Source organism: Dasypus novemcinctus, chromosome 7 (assembly GCF_030445035.2).
Source record: "Dasypus novemcinctus isolate mDasNov1 chromosome 7, mDasNov1.1.hap2, whole genome shotgun sequence".
Classification (NCBI taxonomy): domain Eukaryota; kingdom Metazoa; phylum Chordata; class Mammalia; order Cingulata; family Dasypodidae; genus Dasypus; species Dasypus novemcinctus.
In genome coordinates this window covers 36528103-36548098 of record NC_080679.1, presented here as the reverse complement: position 1 = coordinate 36548098, position 19996 = coordinate 36528103, and the positions used below count along the sequence as shown (strand labels likewise).

The following is a 19996-nucleotide window of genomic DNA, read 5'->3' as shown; positions in this document are numbered from 1 at the left end:
AGCGATTCATGAAGCATATGACAACATGGATGAAGCTGAAGGACATTGTGTTGAGTGAAGCAAGCCAGACATAAAAGGACAAATACTGAAGATTGTGCTATTTTGAACTAAATATATTGTGTAAATTCATGGAGTTAACTAGAATATGGGCCACTGGAAAATAGAATGCGGTTAGAGAATGGAAGGCTGAGGATTAACCTGTGCAGAATTGGTAAAAATGTTGTTAAACTTTGGAAATAAATAGAAAAGGTGAATGCACAACATAGTGTTTGAAACTAACAGTGTTTTTATGTGGGTATGACAGAGGTTGAAAGGGAAAGTCTAAGGACATGTAGAATATATAACATGGGGCTGTATAGCATAGTAAAACCTCATGTGAAATATGAATATGGGTGATATTGTATATGTAAGTCTGTTTTTCTTTGAAACTGAACAAATGTTATATATGTCAGTGTTACAAGATATTATTGGGCAAAAAACACATTATGATAAGTGAAAGAGACCAGACACAAAGTACTACATATCATATGATTCCATTTATATAAAATGTAAATTTAAATCAACTCATAAAGATGGAATTAGATTAGTAGTTATTTAGGGCTGGGGAAGAATAGAGGGATTAAGGGGTGACTGCTATGTGGTGTGGAGTTTCTCTTTTTAGAATAATGAAATTGTTCTAAAATTTTGTGGTGATAACTGCAGAACACTGATTATACAAAAACATTGATTGTACACTTTGGATAGATTGTATGGTATATAAATATATCTTAATAAAACTGTTTAAAAAAACAAACAAACCACTCCTGGTACCAAATCTGTATTAGTCAGGGTTCTCTAGGGAAACAGAACTGACTATATATACACACACTCACATATATATCTAATGTAAATTTCAGAGTTTTAAAAATAAGAATTGTCTCACGTGACTGTGGGGAATGGCAGCTCTTAAGTTCTGTAGGGCAGGCCACAGGCCTGGAACTCCAATAAAGATTTTCTATGAATGCCCCAAGGAAAATTGGCTGGCTGAAGCAGAGATGGAAATTTTCCATCTGCATGTTGAAATCATCACTTCTCCTTTTAAAGCCTTCAACTGATTGGATGAGACTTCTCTCATTGTTGAAGGCTATCTCCTTTGCTGATTGCAGAAGTAATCAGCCAAAGATAGAATCAATTTACTGATGATTTAAATCCATGAAATATCCTTACATTAACAATGAGGCCGGTGCTTGCTTGACCAAACAAAAGGTCACCGTAACCTGGTCAAGTTGACACATGAACTTAACCATCATAGATGGTGATTGGGATTTGTACTGGTACCAACCTGCAGGCTACCGTGTTTCTCTCCAGCTGATGAGACCCGCTCAAGGTAGGAATTTGCCAAAACTCTTGAGGAAAATGGCAGGAGAATTTAAGTAAAATGGCAACTCACTTTAGGTCTCATTCCCTTTCCATCCTCCCTGCCAATTCCCACAATTGCAGTCCCACAATTGCAGCCACTATTATTGTCTACAGCCAACTGTGCAGTACTCTGAGCAGGACTAAAATGACAAATAATGCTAGCCAGGTTGAGCAAGTCCGGGCTTGGTGACTTTAGGACTATCAGCATTTGCAACATAAAACCTGAATGTAAGGATTAGCTACAGAATTCACATCACTTAGCAATTATTCAGGGTCAGGCATTGTGCCAAATGCTTTACATGCATTCTTGTTTAATACTCAAAAAACTAGCCTGAAGTGAGTGCTATTATTAACCCTATTTTAAAGATAAGAAGTCTAAGGTCTAGAGAGGTTATTAATTTTTTAAAAATATTTTTTTAAATTTATTTTTTAATGTTACATTAAAAAAATATGAGGTCCCCATATACTCCTCACCCTCCTCACCCCACTCCTCTCCCCATAACCACAACTTCCTCCATCATCATGAGACATTCATTGCATTTGGTGAATACATCTCTGAGCACCGCTGCACCTCACGGTCAATGGTCCACATCATAGCCCACACTCTCCCACAGTCCACCCACTAGGCCATGGGAGGACATACAATGTCCGGTAACTGTCCCTGTAGCACCACCCAGGACAACTCCAAGTCCCGAAAACACCCCCACATCACATCTCTTCTTCCCACTCCCTACCCCCAGCAGCCACCATGGCCACTTTCTCCACACCAATGCCACATTTTCTTCGATTACTAATCACAATTGTTCATGAATAGAATATCAGTGAGTCCGCTCTAATCCATACTCTATTCCTCCATCCTGTGGACCTTATAATGGTTGTGTCCACTCTACATCTATATCAAGAGGGGGCTAAGATTCCACATGGATGCTGGATGCAATTCTCCTGCTTTCAGTTGTAGGCACTCTTGGCTCCCTGGTGTGGTGGTTGACCTTCACCTCCATGTTAGCTGAGTGGGGTAAGTCCAATAAACCAGAGTGTAGGAGTTGCACGTCTGTTGAGGCTCAGGGCCTGGCTATCACATGGTCAGTCCAGAGATTCAGGTCCCCTGGATATACATTAAACCCCAGCACCAACTACAGTTCTGGTAGAAGTAACAGGAGAGGCTTGTGACCCAAGATCGCATCTGTGTCCAGCTCCATCACACAGAAACAAAAACTCCAAAGTAGGGCCAACTGACATGGCACTGAACTCCATCTGCCATGACCATAGAACCTGTGGGTCTCTGTAGCCCTCAGAAGAACCAATACCTGGGGTTGTATCTACTTTATCTGTCTCTGGGACTCTGCTCAAATGTGCATAAGAGCAACCCCTCTGATAAGCTCCTGGCTCTTTCTGGAGACTCATAACTATATAAACTAATTTATCCTTTCCATTTCCCCCTTTTATTCAGGTCAAAAAGCATTTTGAACTCCTGTTATTATATGTAGACAGAGATATTCTGCTGGTCCGAGTTGACCCTTTTATTCAAGGTCATTTTCTAGTTACATCATCAGCTGGTACTTAGTAGTAATCTCTTGGTGCCAGGGAGGATCATCCCCGGGAGTCATGTTCCATGTTGGGGGCAAGGCAACACATTTACATGCTGAGTTTGGCTTCGAGATTGGCCACATTTGAGCAACACAGAGGCTCTCAGGAGGTAACTCTTAGGCACCCTGCAGCTCTAGGCCTTGTTCTTATTTCAGGTGCACAGGCTCACAAGCATAGTCATTAGTATCAAGGGCTCATTGTTGGGCCTTCCTTCTTTTTTGGTCTTTGCCCTTGCGCTTGGGGGATTGTTGCTGTTCCTTTAGGGTCTGTGATAGAGCTCCCCTGGCTAGGAACTCAGCACTCCCTCAGTTGTTTTTTTAAATTGTAACCACTATGAAAATATCCATTTTTATGTATCCTGGATATATGCCCTGTAGAACTCCCTGCCAACCATGTGTCCCCTGTCAATTCCTCCCCTGCCATTGTTGAAACTTTCTGTGATCCAAAATTCCTCCCCTGCCATTGTTGAAACTTTCTGTGATCCAAAAATTCTTGAACACCAGTATTCCTCCCCTGCCATTGTTGAAACTTTCTGTGATCCAAAAGTTCTTGAAAAGTGAAGCCCAATATATTGCCAGGTTCCATTAATAGTAAAATGGAATATAGTGATGAGTTTGAAGGTTGGATATAGAATACACATTAATTTGGAAAAATTAAGTAAAAATAAATTGGGGTATCAAAAAATTAAAAAATGCAAAAGCTTTGTTTTTGATGTTTTCCCTTCCATCACTGTAATAAGTGTTGCCCTGTATGCAAATTGGCAAGGCAACTACTTTCGTCTTTTGAGAGGTTACTAATTTATCTAAGGTCATCTGGCTAGTTAATGGCGATGTCACCCAAGTTTGACAACATCGCATTAACCTCTGCTGTATATTATGCTTGTGAATGTCAGTCCACAAGAACTCGGAGCGCGGTTACATACTATGATTGCCCACATTATCCAGCACATACGGTAACCGCGGTCCAGCCAGCACTCGGACACATACGGTAACGGTGGTCCAGCCATCACCCAGCGGGTGCCTAGGGCACCACGCATCCATCCGGGTGACCAAGCACGCGTGATGCTCACGCGGGCCGTGGTTCTGGCTTCCTGTAGGGAGGCTGAGGCGGCCTGAGCTCCGCTGAGTTGCCAAGGACGACTCTATCTAGGTTGGAATCCTTCTGCCTGAGCATCTGATCCAAACGTCTTGTGGGCGGGGGCAAGAGGGCGGAGCCGGCGCACAGGATGAGTCGCGGATAGGAGGGGAGGTGAAGGAGGGGGCGGAGCCTTGGGGGGAAGCGAGAAGCCTCATCTACCAAGTAAGCAGCTTCGCTTCCTGCAGCCACATCTTACGTCCGAGCACTGCCTGCGTTGAGCTGCCAGCCGGCTTCCTACCCCGGGTGAAGCCGCGGCTGGGGTGGAGGTGGCCGGGGGTCGGGGCGGGGGGCACGCGTAAAGGAGAGGTCCTGGCGCGAGGCCGAGAGGTCTGAGAGTAGGGAATGAGGCCGCTTGGCGAGCTTGGGAGCCAGAGCGGGATGGGGGAGGCTGAGGTGAAGGCGAGAACCGCGGCTGGACGACTGGGGGCTGGAGGCCGGAGCGCGGCCCGGGCTGGGCAAGGCTGCAGAGATCCGGTCTCCGGAATTAGCTGGTCCCCTGATTCCCCGGCTGCCACTGGTCTGTCGAGTGGGAAGGGAACCTGGTCGGGCTTCCCTTAAAGAAGTGTCCTGGTGCACGTTTGAGGTTCCTTTGCCTCTTTCTCGTTGTGTTTGAACTTAGTTCAGAGGTGGATAGTCCAATTCCTCCTCTCTCTGTGTCTCTGTTTGAGGTGCACGTCTGGGCAGGAAAAAAGTTCATGAGCTACAGAGACGATGCTAGCTGTGGCCTTTCAAATGTTTATCTTCTCAAATGCTTGTCTCTGCTATTTGGGGCTGCTGCATTTCAAATTGTTTCAAAGTCTCATTTCTGAAAGAGAATTGATTTCCCAGTTAGTATTTTTTCATTGCTTCAACAGTTCCCAACAAGATGAAAAGGAAAACACAGTTATGGAATGTGATGGATGCTTTTAGGAATTAGAGATCTTTTGTCCAAAATAGAGGTTATTCTCTGGACATTCAAGAATAAATATGAAAATGCTAGAATTCTGTATAAAGGAAGTTATTCCTGCCTGTATGATGTGTGCATGTATTATATTTTCCAGTATTGATTCAGTGCATCCTGTGGTAAAATTAGTATGATATTGACAGTAGAGGTAATTGCATGGTACACAGTCTTATTTCCACATCTTTGAAGCTTCTTTTTTTGGCATTTCAAACACTCCCACTTTATGGGGATTCTTGCAAAAAATGTTCTTAGTTTATATCTGTTTGGTTTTTGACAAACAGCAAGTAAAGCAAGACTACCTTCTCATTTCCTCCATTTTTCTTTCTGGGAAGAGTAATGCGGGTCACAGTGTGGTTTTCCTTTACTGTTTCTTTTGGCGAATAGGTAAAAAATTGAACAAAAAATTGTTGGCGATAGAAGCTGATATTTATAGTATTTAGCTGTTCTCCATTGTTAGCTAAGTTTTGAGTATTTTTTAAAACTGTACATAGAAATGACTGGACTGATTCATGGGTTTTCCATACGCTAAATATTTTATATTGGCTAGTAGATTCGATTTATTTTTTGCATTTTAATCACTGAGGCCTTTTGGTCATCTTTACCAGCAAGATAGTGTATAGTACGTCTGTATATACTTGTGATCTTGAAACGGGACAAGGTGAAGTATGGGTGACACATCAGAGGTCTTTGGATAAGTAGGTTAATACTTTTAATAATTACCTGTCAGTTAGGAAGAAGCTAACTAGTTTAATAGCTGCCAAAGAATAAGAGTTGCAAGGTAGTTTTTTTCAGGGCCCTGATGTCATTATGTAATTATTAAAATTAATTCCATATGATTGTGTTTTATGTTTCAGGGACTACACTTACAGTGTTTTCTTGGTAATTTTTATTCTCAAATCTCCAAACCATTTAGACTCGAATAAAAGTTTTGTGTGTGGATGACTTTTAGAAGTAATACTAAGACCCTTTAGGCGGATTGCTAACTCTGCTTCTGTTGTTATTTGTGTTAAAGTGGAATATAGGCTTTTTTTTCCTGAGGCCTGTGGGCTTTTATTCTAAGCACATCATCTTTTCTCTCCAGTGCTTTTTCTGCCACTTTGTGTGAGTTTGGTCTTGGTCAATCAGCAGTTTATTTCTAACCCTTCATACTGGAATATGGATGTCATGACACTTTAGAAATATTACTGACTGCCTTCCTTAATAGGAGATGGTGTTAGAGACCTTCCTTCCCCCTTTCCTTACTCCTTCCCCTTCTTCCTCTTTTTCTTCTCCCTCTCCTTCCCTTTCCATTCCAATAAAAGCTTATTGCCAAAATTCTGTTCAAGTCAGTGGTTTTATTTCTGCTTTGTTTAATTAATTATCAATCAGGTGGTGTCTTCAGTAGTTGTTAGAGAATTCAGATAGGATAGAATTGGACACTTTTATGAGGAGCTACAAAAACAATTTTCATCTAGGGAAGAATTCTAGGCCGAGATTTGGGGTTTACTGACAGCTCTGCCACTTACTTATTTGCATGATCACCAAGAGAGTTCTTTTAGGATCATTGCACCTTGGTTACCTCAGAGGTAAAATGTAGTGAAAAGGCCAGATCTGTGTGCTTGTCAGGATTACTGTAAAAATACAGGCAGATGGTAGATATGATTTTTAAAGTGAAAAACACTTTAGAGGAATATAATGACTTTTTTGTAAAGTATAGATTAGATTACAAATTGTAGCATTTTAATGATAAGTGATATGTAGTTCATACTTCTATTTTAGTTGAAGTACTAATCAATAGGGCAGAAAATAGACATCAGGGCATTTCTGTAACCATCTGGTGGTGTGGTTTACTTTTACTGTTTTGGTTGAATTATGATATTTGGTTATTTAAAAAAAGCCTTTTAATAAGATCCTTGTCTTACTGTCTTTGTGAGTTTAGACTTAAAGGAGAAAAATCAGATTCATGCCTAGGAGGAAATATAATGGGGAAAAGTCTGTTAATTTGGATAGTTTTCAGGGGTGATGAGGCATAGCTTGAGAAAATTATGAAGGTTATATAGAAATGTCATTAAGGGTGAATATTTCATTTCATATATATATATATATTTTTTAGGAGGTACCAGGGATTAAACCCATGACCTTGTACCTAGGAAACAGGTGCTCAGCTACTGAGCTACATCTGCTTCCTGAAAAGTGTTGTCTTTTTCATTTGTTTGTTTGTTTTTATTTGTTTTTAGGAGGACTGGAGATCAAATCCGGGACCTCGTACATGGGAAGCTGGTGCTCCACTACTTGAGCTACATCTACTGCCCTATATTATATTTTAAAAGAAAAAAATGTAAAATTAGTAAAATAAGTCTCAAGGAATTTATATTCTTGTGTAAAATCTTTAAAAAGCAATTTAGAGTATCTCTCCCAAACATCTTTAAAAATGAATTATAAATGATTTTTTATTCCATGCCTGCATACATTTATATGCCTTACTTCCAAATATTTATTAATTTCATTTATTTTGATAATTTTAGTAATTTGAATACTAATGTTAGAAATTCCACATTAGATTGGCTAGGTGTTCATGGCTTTAGGTGACTGAGACTCTTTAAGATCTAGAAAGCAGTATTTTCAAGTCTTACTTTGAAGTATATGATGAACTAGATATATTTATTCTTTGGTTTTCATAGATCTGAATTTTCAGGGAATCAGATTTTCTAGATATTTGGATGTTTGGAGTACAACTTTTGGACTTCTCGAGGAACTTACATCTTTTGCTTGTTTCTTTTGTTTTTTAGACTCATGAAATGGCCACAGATGACAAGACTTCCCCAACATTGGACTCTGCTAATGATTTGCCTCGATCTCCTACTAGTCCTTCTCATCTCACACACTTTAAACCTTTGACTCCTGATCAGGATGAACCTTCTTTTAAATCTGCGTATAGTTCTTTTGTAAATCTCTTTCGATTTAACAAAGGTAGGACTTATTCTTAAAGATCAGAGAGTCTACGATTTTGATTTTCTGAAATTCTTTTGTTCAGTTTTCATGCTGTGTCTTTGCAAGAAAGTCAAATATTAACAGGATGATAGCTTTAATCAAAGGTAACTGGAATTTATTGCTTGAAAAGGGAAAGGTAAAATTTTCACTGCAGTCTTTTTCCTTTTTTAACAAATCAATTTTATTGATACATATTAATAAAGAATACAGTTCATCCAAAGCGTATAATCAGTGGTATTTGGTATAACCACATTGTTGTGCATTCATCACTTCAATCATTATTAGAGCATTTTCATTATTTCCGTAATAATAATAATAAAAAATGAAAAACAGACAAATAAGAAAACTCTGCACCTCTCAGTCTCTGTTTCTCCTGCTGTACATAGCTGCTATTTCTGGCTATTCTTGAACAATTTATTTATTAAGCAGGTTTTTTTGAGATATATTCACATATCCTGTGATCTGTCTAAAATGAATAATCAATGACTTTTAGTATAATCACAATGTTGTGCATTCATCATCACAAAAATTTTTCGAATTATTTCATTACTCCAAAAAGAAAAACTCCATACGCTTTAGCATGCCTTCCCTAGCCCTACCTAAACATCTGAATTCAATACTAAATGTTAAATGGTGGTCCCTTTTTAAAAATAAAGTAGCATTTTTTTGTTTTGCTTTGTTTAATTCTTAATGTGCTTCAACTTTGTTAAGTTCAAAGAATGGACTGTTGTTCTTTTGGGAGTTAGTAACCAAAAGATTTTAATTAAGCAGTGGAACTAAAAGTACATGGGAGGAAAGGTGGTCAGCAGACCTATGGTTGACTTCAGCCCATTAGATTAAGGTACCTATGTAATGATATCAAATGAAAAGCTACTTTAAAAAATGAGCTCTTTTTAAGTAATACATGTTTTCGTGAAAGAAGAATAAATACCGTGGCCCATGTCTTTTGCTTTACATTTGGCTGTATTATTTGAAATATGTTAAAAGTAAGCTCATTGTTATAAGGAATTTGGTGGGTTAATAGTTAACTCAATAGAGATCTTAATAGTATTAACTGAATTCTATTATAGTCATATTTAAACCTCTAGTAAAGCACCCGTTAGTCCATTTTTAAAGACAATCTTTTAAAAAAAAATACATTGTATTTTTTAGCACATTTTTAGATTTAGAGAAAATTGAGATGATAGTACAGAGAGTTCCCATGCATCCCACCCCCAGGTTCCCTTATTATAACATCTTTTATTAGTATGGTACATTTGTTACAAATGTGAAGCTTGTGTTCTATTTCCTTTAATATGCTCAAGAAATTTCTAATGAAGTGTAAATGAACAGAAACTCACATGTACCTTAAGTGTGGTTATTTGGCTTCTTTCTTTAAAGAATTTCTTTCTTTAAAAAAACACAACTAATTATTTATTTAATACCTGCATATATTATTATTTGAAAACTTTTATCAACTTTTCTTTCTTTGCTGTTCTCTGAGTCTTAGTTTTTCAAATAATGCCAGGTGTTTTACTTGTCTACAGAGAGAACAGAAGGGGGCCAGGGAGAGCAGCAGTGTCTGAGTGGGAGCTGGGCCAGCCCACAGCTTCCTTCACGGACACAATCTGTGAGGTCGCCTACACCTTATAAAAAACAGCTTAATGAGGAACTCCACCGGCGATCTTCAGCTGTATTAGGTAAAACTGTTCTTATTTTTTTCTCTGCATTTCTCCATAGTCATTGTGCTTCCCAGGTTGTTTATTACTTTCCTGCTATTTTTAATACTCATATATTAGTCATAATTAATAAAGCTGTTACCTATGTAGTGAAGGAATTTGTTGACACCTAAAAAAATATCATAAACATTTCGTTGAACTTTAATTTAGGCAAGACAGACATCTCTTGACTGTTTTTTGATTAATTACTTGCTTGGGTTTCAGCAGAGGACAGTTTGCAACATCCACAGGAGATCACAGGTTAGTTTCACCTTTGTGAATGAATTCTGCATCTGTTCTTGGGATGGCTGGTGAAATGTTGTGGCATGCATGCCCCTGGCTACAGAACTCTCTCCACTGTATTAGTGGCCTGCCACTTGCTCTTGTCCTTCTGTCTTTGTTGGGGTGCAAACTGTCACCATGGCTGGATAAGCTGAACTCTTATCTGTTTGTTTTCCATCCTTACACAACTACACAGTCATCTCCTTCATCTTCATGCACTTCGGATGAGTATGGACTGGGACCAGTGCCTGATTTGAGAGATTAGAGAAAGTGTGTGCTAGATTTTTTTTTAAACTTATTGGAGCAATTTGCCCAACTCAAGGTGATAGAAGAAAGTCAGTTGGAAGTGGTGTAATAGAGGGAAGGGGTGTAGCATTGGGAGTCAAGTGTTCCTTAATACCAGACCGTATCTGGTCTGGCCAATCTTTCCCATGAGGTCCTTTCATGAAAAGTAGGGCACCTAATGGTGGACAGCAGAGGAATATTTTATTACTAGCAGAGAACTGGCTCAGAACCTTGTTCTGGTGGGCCACAGGAAGAAGAAACCAAACTGAAAAAAAGTTTCTCCCTGAGGACTAGAGCAGAGCTCTGATGATTGCATCACTTCCTTAGGTTTTCTGGGGCGGTGAGCCTCAGCCTTGCTTATATCAGCCATTTGGAAGGAAGAATCAGAAGGTGGGGAGGGGAAGAGAGATGGGACAAAAAGCTCTCCTTTTATATCAAATGGGTGGAAATGAGACCATCCCCACAATAATCTTTGACCTCAATAAACTCTCCTTCATTCTTGAACCTGACCCATGGCAACACTGTTTTTGTTGAGGGAGCTCTTCTGACTAAAGATTATGCTGAATTCAGCATAGGATTTTTTTAATTTGTGAAGTTGAGGAGTTGTACTAGAATCTAATCTTTTAATTAGATTCTAATTTAATTAGAATCTAATCTTTTAATTAGGTTACAGACGGCAGCCTGTCAAACCTTGCCTTTTGTGTTTTTATAAAACCTGAATTTATGTCTCTAGGTTGAGGTTGTAATATCTGGTTTGCTGTAGGCCTCACCATTCCTTATTGTCTTTTAGCAAGTTTGTTTGATTCTTTTATGCTGCTTTAGCCTGGAGACGTTTGAACTTCAGAAAGCCTAGAAGTGTTTGATCATTTTAAATACCTTTCTCTTCTAAAAGAATGTAATTGTGCAATTTACTAGTTCTGTGACTTTAGGAAAGTCATATTATATATATATGTTTTAACAAATCAATTTTATTGATACATTATAAAGTATATAATCCATCCAAAGTGTACAATCAGTGGTATTTGGTATAATCACATAATTCTGCATTCATCACATCAATCATTATTAAAGCATTTTCATTATTCAGATAATGATGATAATAATAATAATAATAAAGACCAAAAGGGAGCAGATGTGGCTCAGGCAGTCGGGTACCTGCCTCTCACATGGGAGGCCCTAGATTTGGTTCCATTGCCTCCTAAAGAAGACAAACAGTGAGCAGACATCTAGCAAAAATAACGAGCAGACAACAAGAAAAATCAGCGAACAGATAGCAAGCAAAACAAGCAGGGAGCAGCTGTGGCTCAAGCAGTTGGGTACCTGCCTCCCACATGGGAGGTCCAGCTTCAGTTCCTTGTGCTTCCTAAAGAAGAAACAAACAGACAATGAGCAAAAACAACAAGCAAAAACAATGAGCAAAAAGATGGGGGGGATTAAAAAAACAAACAAACCCAAAAAACCTCACTACCTCTCAGTCTTTCTGTGCGTCCCCTGCCATACATATTCTTTTTCCATCTCTCTAATTTATTTGTTTATATTTTGTAAAAATAGTCTTATATGTGTAATATTATCATATTCTTATTTCACATGGGGTTTCATTATGCTATACAGTTCCATGTTACATTTTTTAGCTTTCCTTCTAGTATTAATAGTGTATATGTCCTTAGACTTTCCCTTTCAACCACTGTCATGCTCATATAATAGCACTGCTAGTTACAAACATTATGATGTGTTTTTACCATTTTTAATCATTTCTGGAGATTTACAACCAGCCTTTTCCCCAGTTCTGCACAGGTTAACCCTCAGCTTCCATTCTATAACCTCATTCTATTTTCTGGTGACCTATATTCTTGTTATTAACTCCATGAGTTTACACTGTATATTTAGTTCATAATAGCACAGTCATACAGTATTTGTCTTTTGGGTCTGGCTTGCTTCATCAACAGTGTCCTCCAGATTCATCCATGTTGTCACTTGCTTCATGACTTTATTTCTTCTTACTGCTGCATAATATTCTATCATGCGTATACACTACATTTTGTTTATCCATTCATCGTTTGATGGACACCTGGATTGTTTCCATCTTTTAGCAATTGTGAATAATCCCGCTATGAATATAGTGTGCAGATGTCCGCTAGTGTCATTGCTCTTCGTTCTTCTGGATATATACCTAGCAGTGGCATTGCCAAGTCAGATAATATTTTAATATCCATTTTACAAGAGAAGCAACTGAGGTTGTTTAAGGCAAAGAATTAGACCACATTTTCTTGTTAAGCCTTTTTCACCCAAAATCTGTGATTCTATTGGTTACAGGACAGGTCGTGTGCTTTCTTTTCTAACAGGTGATGCTAATAGTACTCTCATACTACTAAGTGGCTAAATGCATGGGGCATCCCAGTTAATTGTTGTTCTTGCATGGGAGCACAGCCATTATGATTTTAACAGTTTCATCAGTTTCCTTTTATACTCATAAATCACGGGCAATTTTATATTCTGGGACTCCAGAAAAAATTTGGTCAGTCTAATATTTTTGTAATATAGTAATGACACAACTGAAGTAGACAGTGAAATATAGAACTATTTATTGAAAGTTTTCAAAGTTTTCTACAACAGGTGCAGATATAATTTCAGTAATTAAATTATTGTGGGAAATTCTTTATAAATTTAGATTTAGGTACTGACCTCTCATCCATTATAATCTTTCCTACCCAATGAAAGCAAAGAATACCTAAAACAAATCTAGCAAATAAATTAGTTTGAGGAAGATTCAGGGTAGGATATTTTTCATCTTGTTTTGCCATAAGTTGTTATGTTCATGTGCTGATCAGATGTTCATTCTTTTATTTTGTAAAACCATTCCACTTCATCCTTAGGTTTTTTATCTGCCAGAGTCAAGAATAAGGTAGAAATGTCAGTTGTAAAAGTGACAACTTTGGTGGGCAGATCCCATTCTGTCCACAAAGCTGGAATTTTAAGCTTGCTTTATTATTGGTAGGTCTGGCTTCAGTATTGATTATTTCAAGTGTAAGTGACCCCTTCCTGTTTGGAGCTGCATGGAGCTGCAAGGGGGTTGGAGAGTAGGGAGGAGGAGTTGGGAGGGGTGAGAGTTCTAGCAGTCCTCTGGTAGTTTTAATCTGCTTGGACATTGGTCAAAGTCCAAGGCAAAATTTACCATCCTGGATGTTCTAAAATCTGTCAGAATCTTTGGGCACTGGGGTATTAAATGCCTTTTTGATGATCTTCTCAAGGAGACCTTGGATACATGGTCTGCAGACCAAACTGAATTATTTGAGCCTTATTTCTTACCTATTTGGCTTTAGAAACTACCCTAGATTAACCCTCTGGAATTGCTTTTTTCTTGGTCTAAATTTCTAGCAGCTATTTAATAGGGGTTGGGACTAAAGATCATATGAAATCATTAATGCATTTTGGGTTTAAATGTATTGCTTCTTTCCCACGTGTCAAAACCATCAACTGTCTCAGATAATACTTGTCTTAGGTATGAGGGCCCCTAAATTGCTTGTGAAACTGTTCTACGTGGTGATAAGAAAGACTTTCAATAGCCTCTTACCCTTATAAAGACTAGTTTTAACACTCAACCCATATCAGTAGCTGGGAGAACACAAGCACATGTTGACAACAAGTGGCAGTTTGAACCATGTGCACACTTTATGCATAGACACTAGGGACTCTGAATGAGTTTTCTGTTGTTTTTCTAAAATCTGAATCAGATGCCAGGAGAAAAGCAGAACCTACCTTTGGAGGTCATGATCCTCGTACAGCCGTTCAACTTCGAAGTCTCAGCACGGTATTAAAACGCCTCAAGGAAATAATGGAGGGAAAAAGCCAGGTACTGTCTAGAGACTTTGTATGTTTACTTATTGTTATTATTAAGTACTTTTAGGGATAATCTTATTTTCAAATGGCAAAATGCCACTTGAAAGAAAGTTCAGTTAGTACTACCTCTGACTATGAGTACCATGTTTTTACACATAAGTCCTTAATTTTAGTGCAGCCTAATTTATCACTCCTCCCTTTATCATTATTATTTTTTATGTCCTGTTTAAAAGATTTTTAAATCAGGGTCAATAAGCTATTCTCCCAAGTTTTCTTTAAGAAACTTTATTATTTGTGTTAAATATAGGACCAAGCTTCATTTTTCCAGCACATTTTTTTAAAAAGACCATCCTACACAGACTGCACTATAAATCTAGTCATAAATTCATATACCTATGAGAGTGTCCCTATGACTCTCTTTTCCATTCCATGGATACATTTTTTTCCTATTCTTACACCAATACCTTGTCTAAAATTACTGTAGCTTTAGAACAGACTTTATGGCTAGTAATGTAAGTCTTCCAAATTTTTTTTCTTCTTCAAGATTGTCTTGGTCATTTGTCCCTTTGCATTTCCATATGAATTTTATAATTTATCAATTTCTGTAAAAGAAACCTTTCGGGGTTTTGATTAGGATTGCATTTGCCATTGCATCTTGATAGTCAGTATTTTGCCTTTATACACTTTTATGTTACAGGATAGTGACCTGAAGCAATATTGGATGCCAGATAGTCAATGTAAAGAGTGCTATGACTGTAATGAGAAATTTACAACCTTTAGGCGCAGACACCATTGCCGACTCTGCGGGCAGATTTTCTGTAGTCGTTGCTGTAATCAAGAAATCCCTGGAAAATTTATGGGCTACACAGGTAAATGCATCTTATTGGCAGTTTAAAAAATTTTAAAGGATATCATTATAAAATAGTTATAATACATGACCAGTATTTAGCCAGTTTTTATTCTGGGCTTTATATGCAAGACATAGGGGACATAGCTTTACTCTTAAGGACTTTACGGTGGAATGGGAGTTCGGACTCCCATTATCTTTCACCTGGATGGTAATTATAAACTTCAAGAGACTTTTTTACCTTTAATTTTTTCCCTGTCTGTAATTCATTTGTCATCTGCCAGTCAGTATGCTATATAAAATGCTACTCTGTTCTTTTCAGAATACCCTTTTAGAACTCTGATTACCCTTAGCATAAAATCCTGTTTGGTTAATATGGTCTGTAAGACTCTTCCTTCCCTGGCTTGCTAACCTCTTTCTTTTACCTTACCATCCCTTCACCTCTTCACTCCTCATCTATCCCCCTTCCCTTTGGCTGGCAGCCCCCCTTTTTTTTTTTTTTTAAGATTATTTCTTTTTCTCCTCCCACCCCCACCCCCAACCCCACCCCCACCTCCACCCTAGTTGTCTGCTCTCTGTGTCTCTTTGCTGCGTGTTCTTTGTCTGCTTCTGTTGTCAGCAGCACGGGAATCTGTGTTTCTTTTTGTTGCATCATCTTGCTATGTCAGCGCTCTGTGTGTGCGGCGCCATTCCTGGGGAGGCTGAATTTTCTTTTGCGCTGGGCGGCTCTCCTTATGGGGTGCACTCTTTGCGCTTGGGGCTCCCCTATGCGGGGATACCCCTGCGTGGCACGGCATTCCTTGCGCGCATCAGCGCTTGCGTGGGCCAGCTCCACACGGATCAAGGAGGCCCAGGGTTTGAACCGCGGACCACCCATGTGGTAGACGGATGCCCTATCCACAGGGCCAAGTCCGCTTCTTGGCAGCCCTTCTTAGTAAGATATTACTCAAGACAGGCTTGGGATACCTGTTGTATATATTCTCATAGCACTTGGTATAGTCTTCTATCTTAACACTTAATTTACCCTTGGTTGAAAGTAGATACTTCCACTTGTCTGTGTTCTCCACGGAAAGCTCCTGGAGGGCACAGGCAGCTTTGTGCCACTCTTAAATCTGGTGGTGCCTATCACACATATCAGGGCTAGTGTTAGCAACGTTGCTTATGCTGCACTCCCTGTTTGGCACATCCCTTCTTCCTTCTTAAGCCCTCATTTTTTTACAATTTAGCCTGAGCATCATCTTTAGGAAGTCTTCCTTGATTTCTGAAAGCTAGGATAGTACTCTTGTAGGAAAGCACATCTTAAATAAATAGCTAGATGCCTTTGGGGAAATTACTTTAACCTCTCTGTTCCTCAGTTTCCTCATTAGTAAAATGGGGATGATATTACCTTCCTCATAGGATTGTTATTAGGCTTAAATGGGATAATATATGTAGGATACAGCTGTATACAGTGGCCCTGAATAAATGTACAATATCTAGAACATTGTCTGGCACAGGATCAGTGACTTAGCTATTGTTATCAGTATACTAGCTGTCATGTCATGCAACTTTTTAATTATATGTGTCTGTCACCTCCACTGGACCATGAGTTTTTTGATGGCAGGACTGCGTCTCATTAATCCTTGTATCCCCATCACATATTTGAGTCATATGTTCAATAGGTCCTCACTGATGAGATGAAAACTTTAACTTATTCTGGTCAGTCTTGGCTCTGTTGCCTGACCCGATCATTTTATTTTAAATTACTGTCTGGTTAAGGGAAATTTCTTTACAGTGTAAGAAATGAACTAGGTCTTTGTTCTGGTAAGTTGAAGACCTTCCGTAGGGAGTGATTTCACTTCCTGATTCATATTTCTCTTCAGTCAGCTGGTTTATTATGCCCTAGAACACTCATTTATCCTAGACCAGAGTTTACTTTTTTTCTGGGTCCTGATTAAAGTGGCTATTTTGTTCTTTAGAGTTTTAATAGCTTTCACCTGCTAAATTGTGGCATCAAAAAGGAGTAATTCAACAAGCTGTGGTTCTTTTTTGGAGAGATGAGGGAGAAGGGGACCCCTGCCTAGCCAGCCAGATATCAGCGAATCAACCCTGGCGATCAATGGGGTGACAGATGTTGTAGCCAGATCATTCTCACATCCTACATTTAATTTTGATGAAAATTAACAAATAATTCAGTGAAACTGAGTACTATATAACAGTAGTTTAAGATGAAGAAAAGAAGAAACCATTTGTTATACTTGGTAGTAATTCTGCTGAAAACACAGTTCAGTTGACTTTCAGAAGTCTTTCGTTCCATATCACTTCAGTTTTTAACATTAATGGTAAAGTTTTAAGATAGAATTGTTAAATAACATGTTATTAGTAAAGTTTAATTATCTTAGCTCCTTGTTTTAGTACACTAAACTGTTATAGAATCATGCAAAGCAGTATTATAGAAATGCAGGTAGAAATGAAAACCTAGGTTGGACAGGACCACACTCTTTAAAAAATCCGATATTTAAAAGTATTAAATGACCTGTTTATATCCCAAGCATATTTCATTGCTATGCTTTTACTATAAAGATTTCTTTTATAGTTTTTAGTCTCATCTTTCATATTGATGCAAATCCATTTATGTTTGTTTTTAAAATTGTGCCCCCTTGTGGAGATGTTGATAACATATTTCTTCTTTATTTGTTGCCCAGGGAAAACATGTTTTGCTTTGTGTTGGTTTATTTATGCTATTTAAATTTTTTTTACCTTGAACCTACTGTCTTTTAGAGATCCCTTATTTAACTTTAGAACCTTAAAAAAATTTTTAAAAGCATTGTTTCCTAGTGCTTGAGTCATATTTTCTTAGTTCATTATAATACTTTGGCCACCTGAATGAATTAATCATAATGATGGCTCTTAAAATATATAAAGAGTTAACTAAATTATTTTACTTCTTTAAAATATCTTTTTGGTAGTCTTTACTTGAAGACATTTCCCCATTATTAGATTAACCTTTAACCCAAGGATTTAAAATGTTCTGTTAGGTAATGTATTGATTCCATCTTTTACTTACCCTTTTTTTTCTCTCCTAGGAGACCTTCGAGCATGCACGTACTGTAGAAAAATAGCCTTAAGTTATGCTCATTCCACAGACAGTAATTCCATTGGAGAAGACTTGAATGCTCTTTCAGATTCTGCTTCTTCTGTATCTGTGCTTGATCCCAGTGAACCCCGAACACCTGTTGGGAGTAGAAAAGCCAGCCGCAACATATTTTTGGAGGATGATTTGGCCTGGCAAAGGTACTGCCTGTTAAATATATAATTGTGATAGTTCTGTGATTTATGAGTGCTCTTAGTTGACATTTACTTTCTTTGAATTGTTTCCTACAAATTTTCTACTTTTCCCTTTTTTTTCTCCACTTGCCTTTAGAAGGTTCAGAGAAGAAGGTTACAGATAGTGATGATATTGAATACTTAGAATGTAAGTGCATTGAGACAAAGGACTTTGTATATTTTTTTATTCACTTCTCTTTCCTTGACACCAAGAACAATGCTTGGCATATATATCTTAATAAGTATCTTTTGAGTGATTCCTTAGGCAACAGAAGTTATTGAAATTAAAAATTCCTAATAAAGCCTTCTTTGAGAAGGAGAATGCTCAATAAGATTTGTGTTCATAATATTTGCAAAAAGAATTAGACTTTTTAAATCTTTCTAAGGAACATGTTATGTTTTCCTATAGGTGTAAGTATGCTGTATTGCCTGGTGGTAGAGGATTACTGACTCTTTTTGGCATTCACTTGGAACTGTTTGAATTAAAATTCTAGGCTCATCAGTTTCTGATTGTTTCCTTTAGTTAAATTGTTTTCTTAAGCATAATGCAAATCTGACCATGTCAAAGAACTTAGAACTTTAACTGACATTTCTCTGATTTTCTCGGTTACCTCTTAAGGGAGTGAGGAATTAATATGTACCCATGAATTTAAACAGAATGAAAATGAATGAATTACAGCTACATTCGACATGGATGAGTCTAAAGGACATAATGTGGAGTAGAAAAAAAAGTCACCTGATCATTCAGTTAAGATTCGTCAATATATGTAAAAATAAACAGTGCATTGCCTAGGGATAGAAATGTGGTAAAACTTTTAAAAAGGCATGAGTTTAAATAATATTTAGCAAAGTGGTTTCATTGAAGGCAGGGAAGAGGACAAGATTGGATAGGGAACACAGAAACTTCAAAGTCAGTTGTCATGCTGTTTTTCTTAAATTGCATGGTGGGTGTTGGTGGCATCATGATTCTTTAGAACTTACATATATTTTATACATTTTTAAAAAATCGATTCTATATTTGAAACAACTAAAAGGAAATAATAGGGATTCTTCATATCTTGCTTTCCTTAGTTAATAATGGCTTTTGTTTGTGCTATGACCCTGATGTGTGAGCCCAGAATCGTCATTTGATTTAATAAAACAAATCTGCATGAAAACCTTCTGAAAGATGTAGAATAGATGTTAAAGGAAGAATAGTAGTTAAATTTTAGGTTCTGTGCCAGTTGTTTAATGTTCATTTTCTTTTAATTATCATTTCTCTGGGGTAGGCACTATTTTCTCCTTCTGACAGATGCGGATACAGAGATTAAGAGAGATTAGTAAGAGGTAGACTCTGCACCTTGGTCCTCCATTTGCTTGTCTCTGTAGTGCTAGTCCAGTGAGTTAAGGGGATGGAGAAGAACATATTTGAATTCAGAATTGTCCCAGAAAATCTTGGACATTAAACTTCCTTCAATCTCTTGCATGTGTGATGTGAGAAGGAGTTCTATAAGTTATCATCCAACCAGTTTCATTATTTATTGGTATGCCATATACTCAGTAAATTTTCTTTATCATCCTTTGGCATTTTATGTACTTAAGGTAAAAACCTAATTTCTACCCTAATGAAAGGAAGAAAACAAAAATGACCCATAATTTCACTATCGCAGAGAAAAACAATGGGCTTTTAAATGCTAAAACCCCTCACTGAAAACTTTAAATATGGAT

General features: G+C 37.8%; 1 protein-coding gene across 14 annotated transcripts in view; it reads left to right on the top strand.

Moving 5' to 3' along the window:
• PIKFYVE (phosphoinositide kinase, FYVE-type zinc finger containing) overlaps positions 1-19996 on the top strand; it is a 98746-nt gene that overhangs the window by 16351 nt on the left and 62399 nt on the right. For 2 of the 14 annotated variants that reach the window (XM_071216157.1, XM_004458159.4), the window contains exons 1-7: positions 4272-4365; positions 7834-8014; positions 9562-9714; positions 9958-9993; positions 14031-14149; positions 14834-15005; positions 18049-18256. In XM_071216157.1, coding sequence (XP_071072258.1) covers positions 7843-8014; positions 9562-9714; positions 9958-9993; positions 14031-14149; positions 14834-15005; positions 18049-18256 — 860 coding nt within the window. In that variant the 5' untranslated portion in view covers positions 4272-4365; positions 7834-7842. Of the gene's footprint in view, positions 1-4218; positions 4366-7833; positions 8015-9561; positions 9715-9957; positions 9994-14030; positions 14150-14833; positions 15006-18048; positions 18257-19996 lie in introns of those variants that run through there. The other 12 variants (XM_058300264.2, XM_071216162.1, XM_023588654.3 and 9 more) reach the window with 11 other exon arrangements.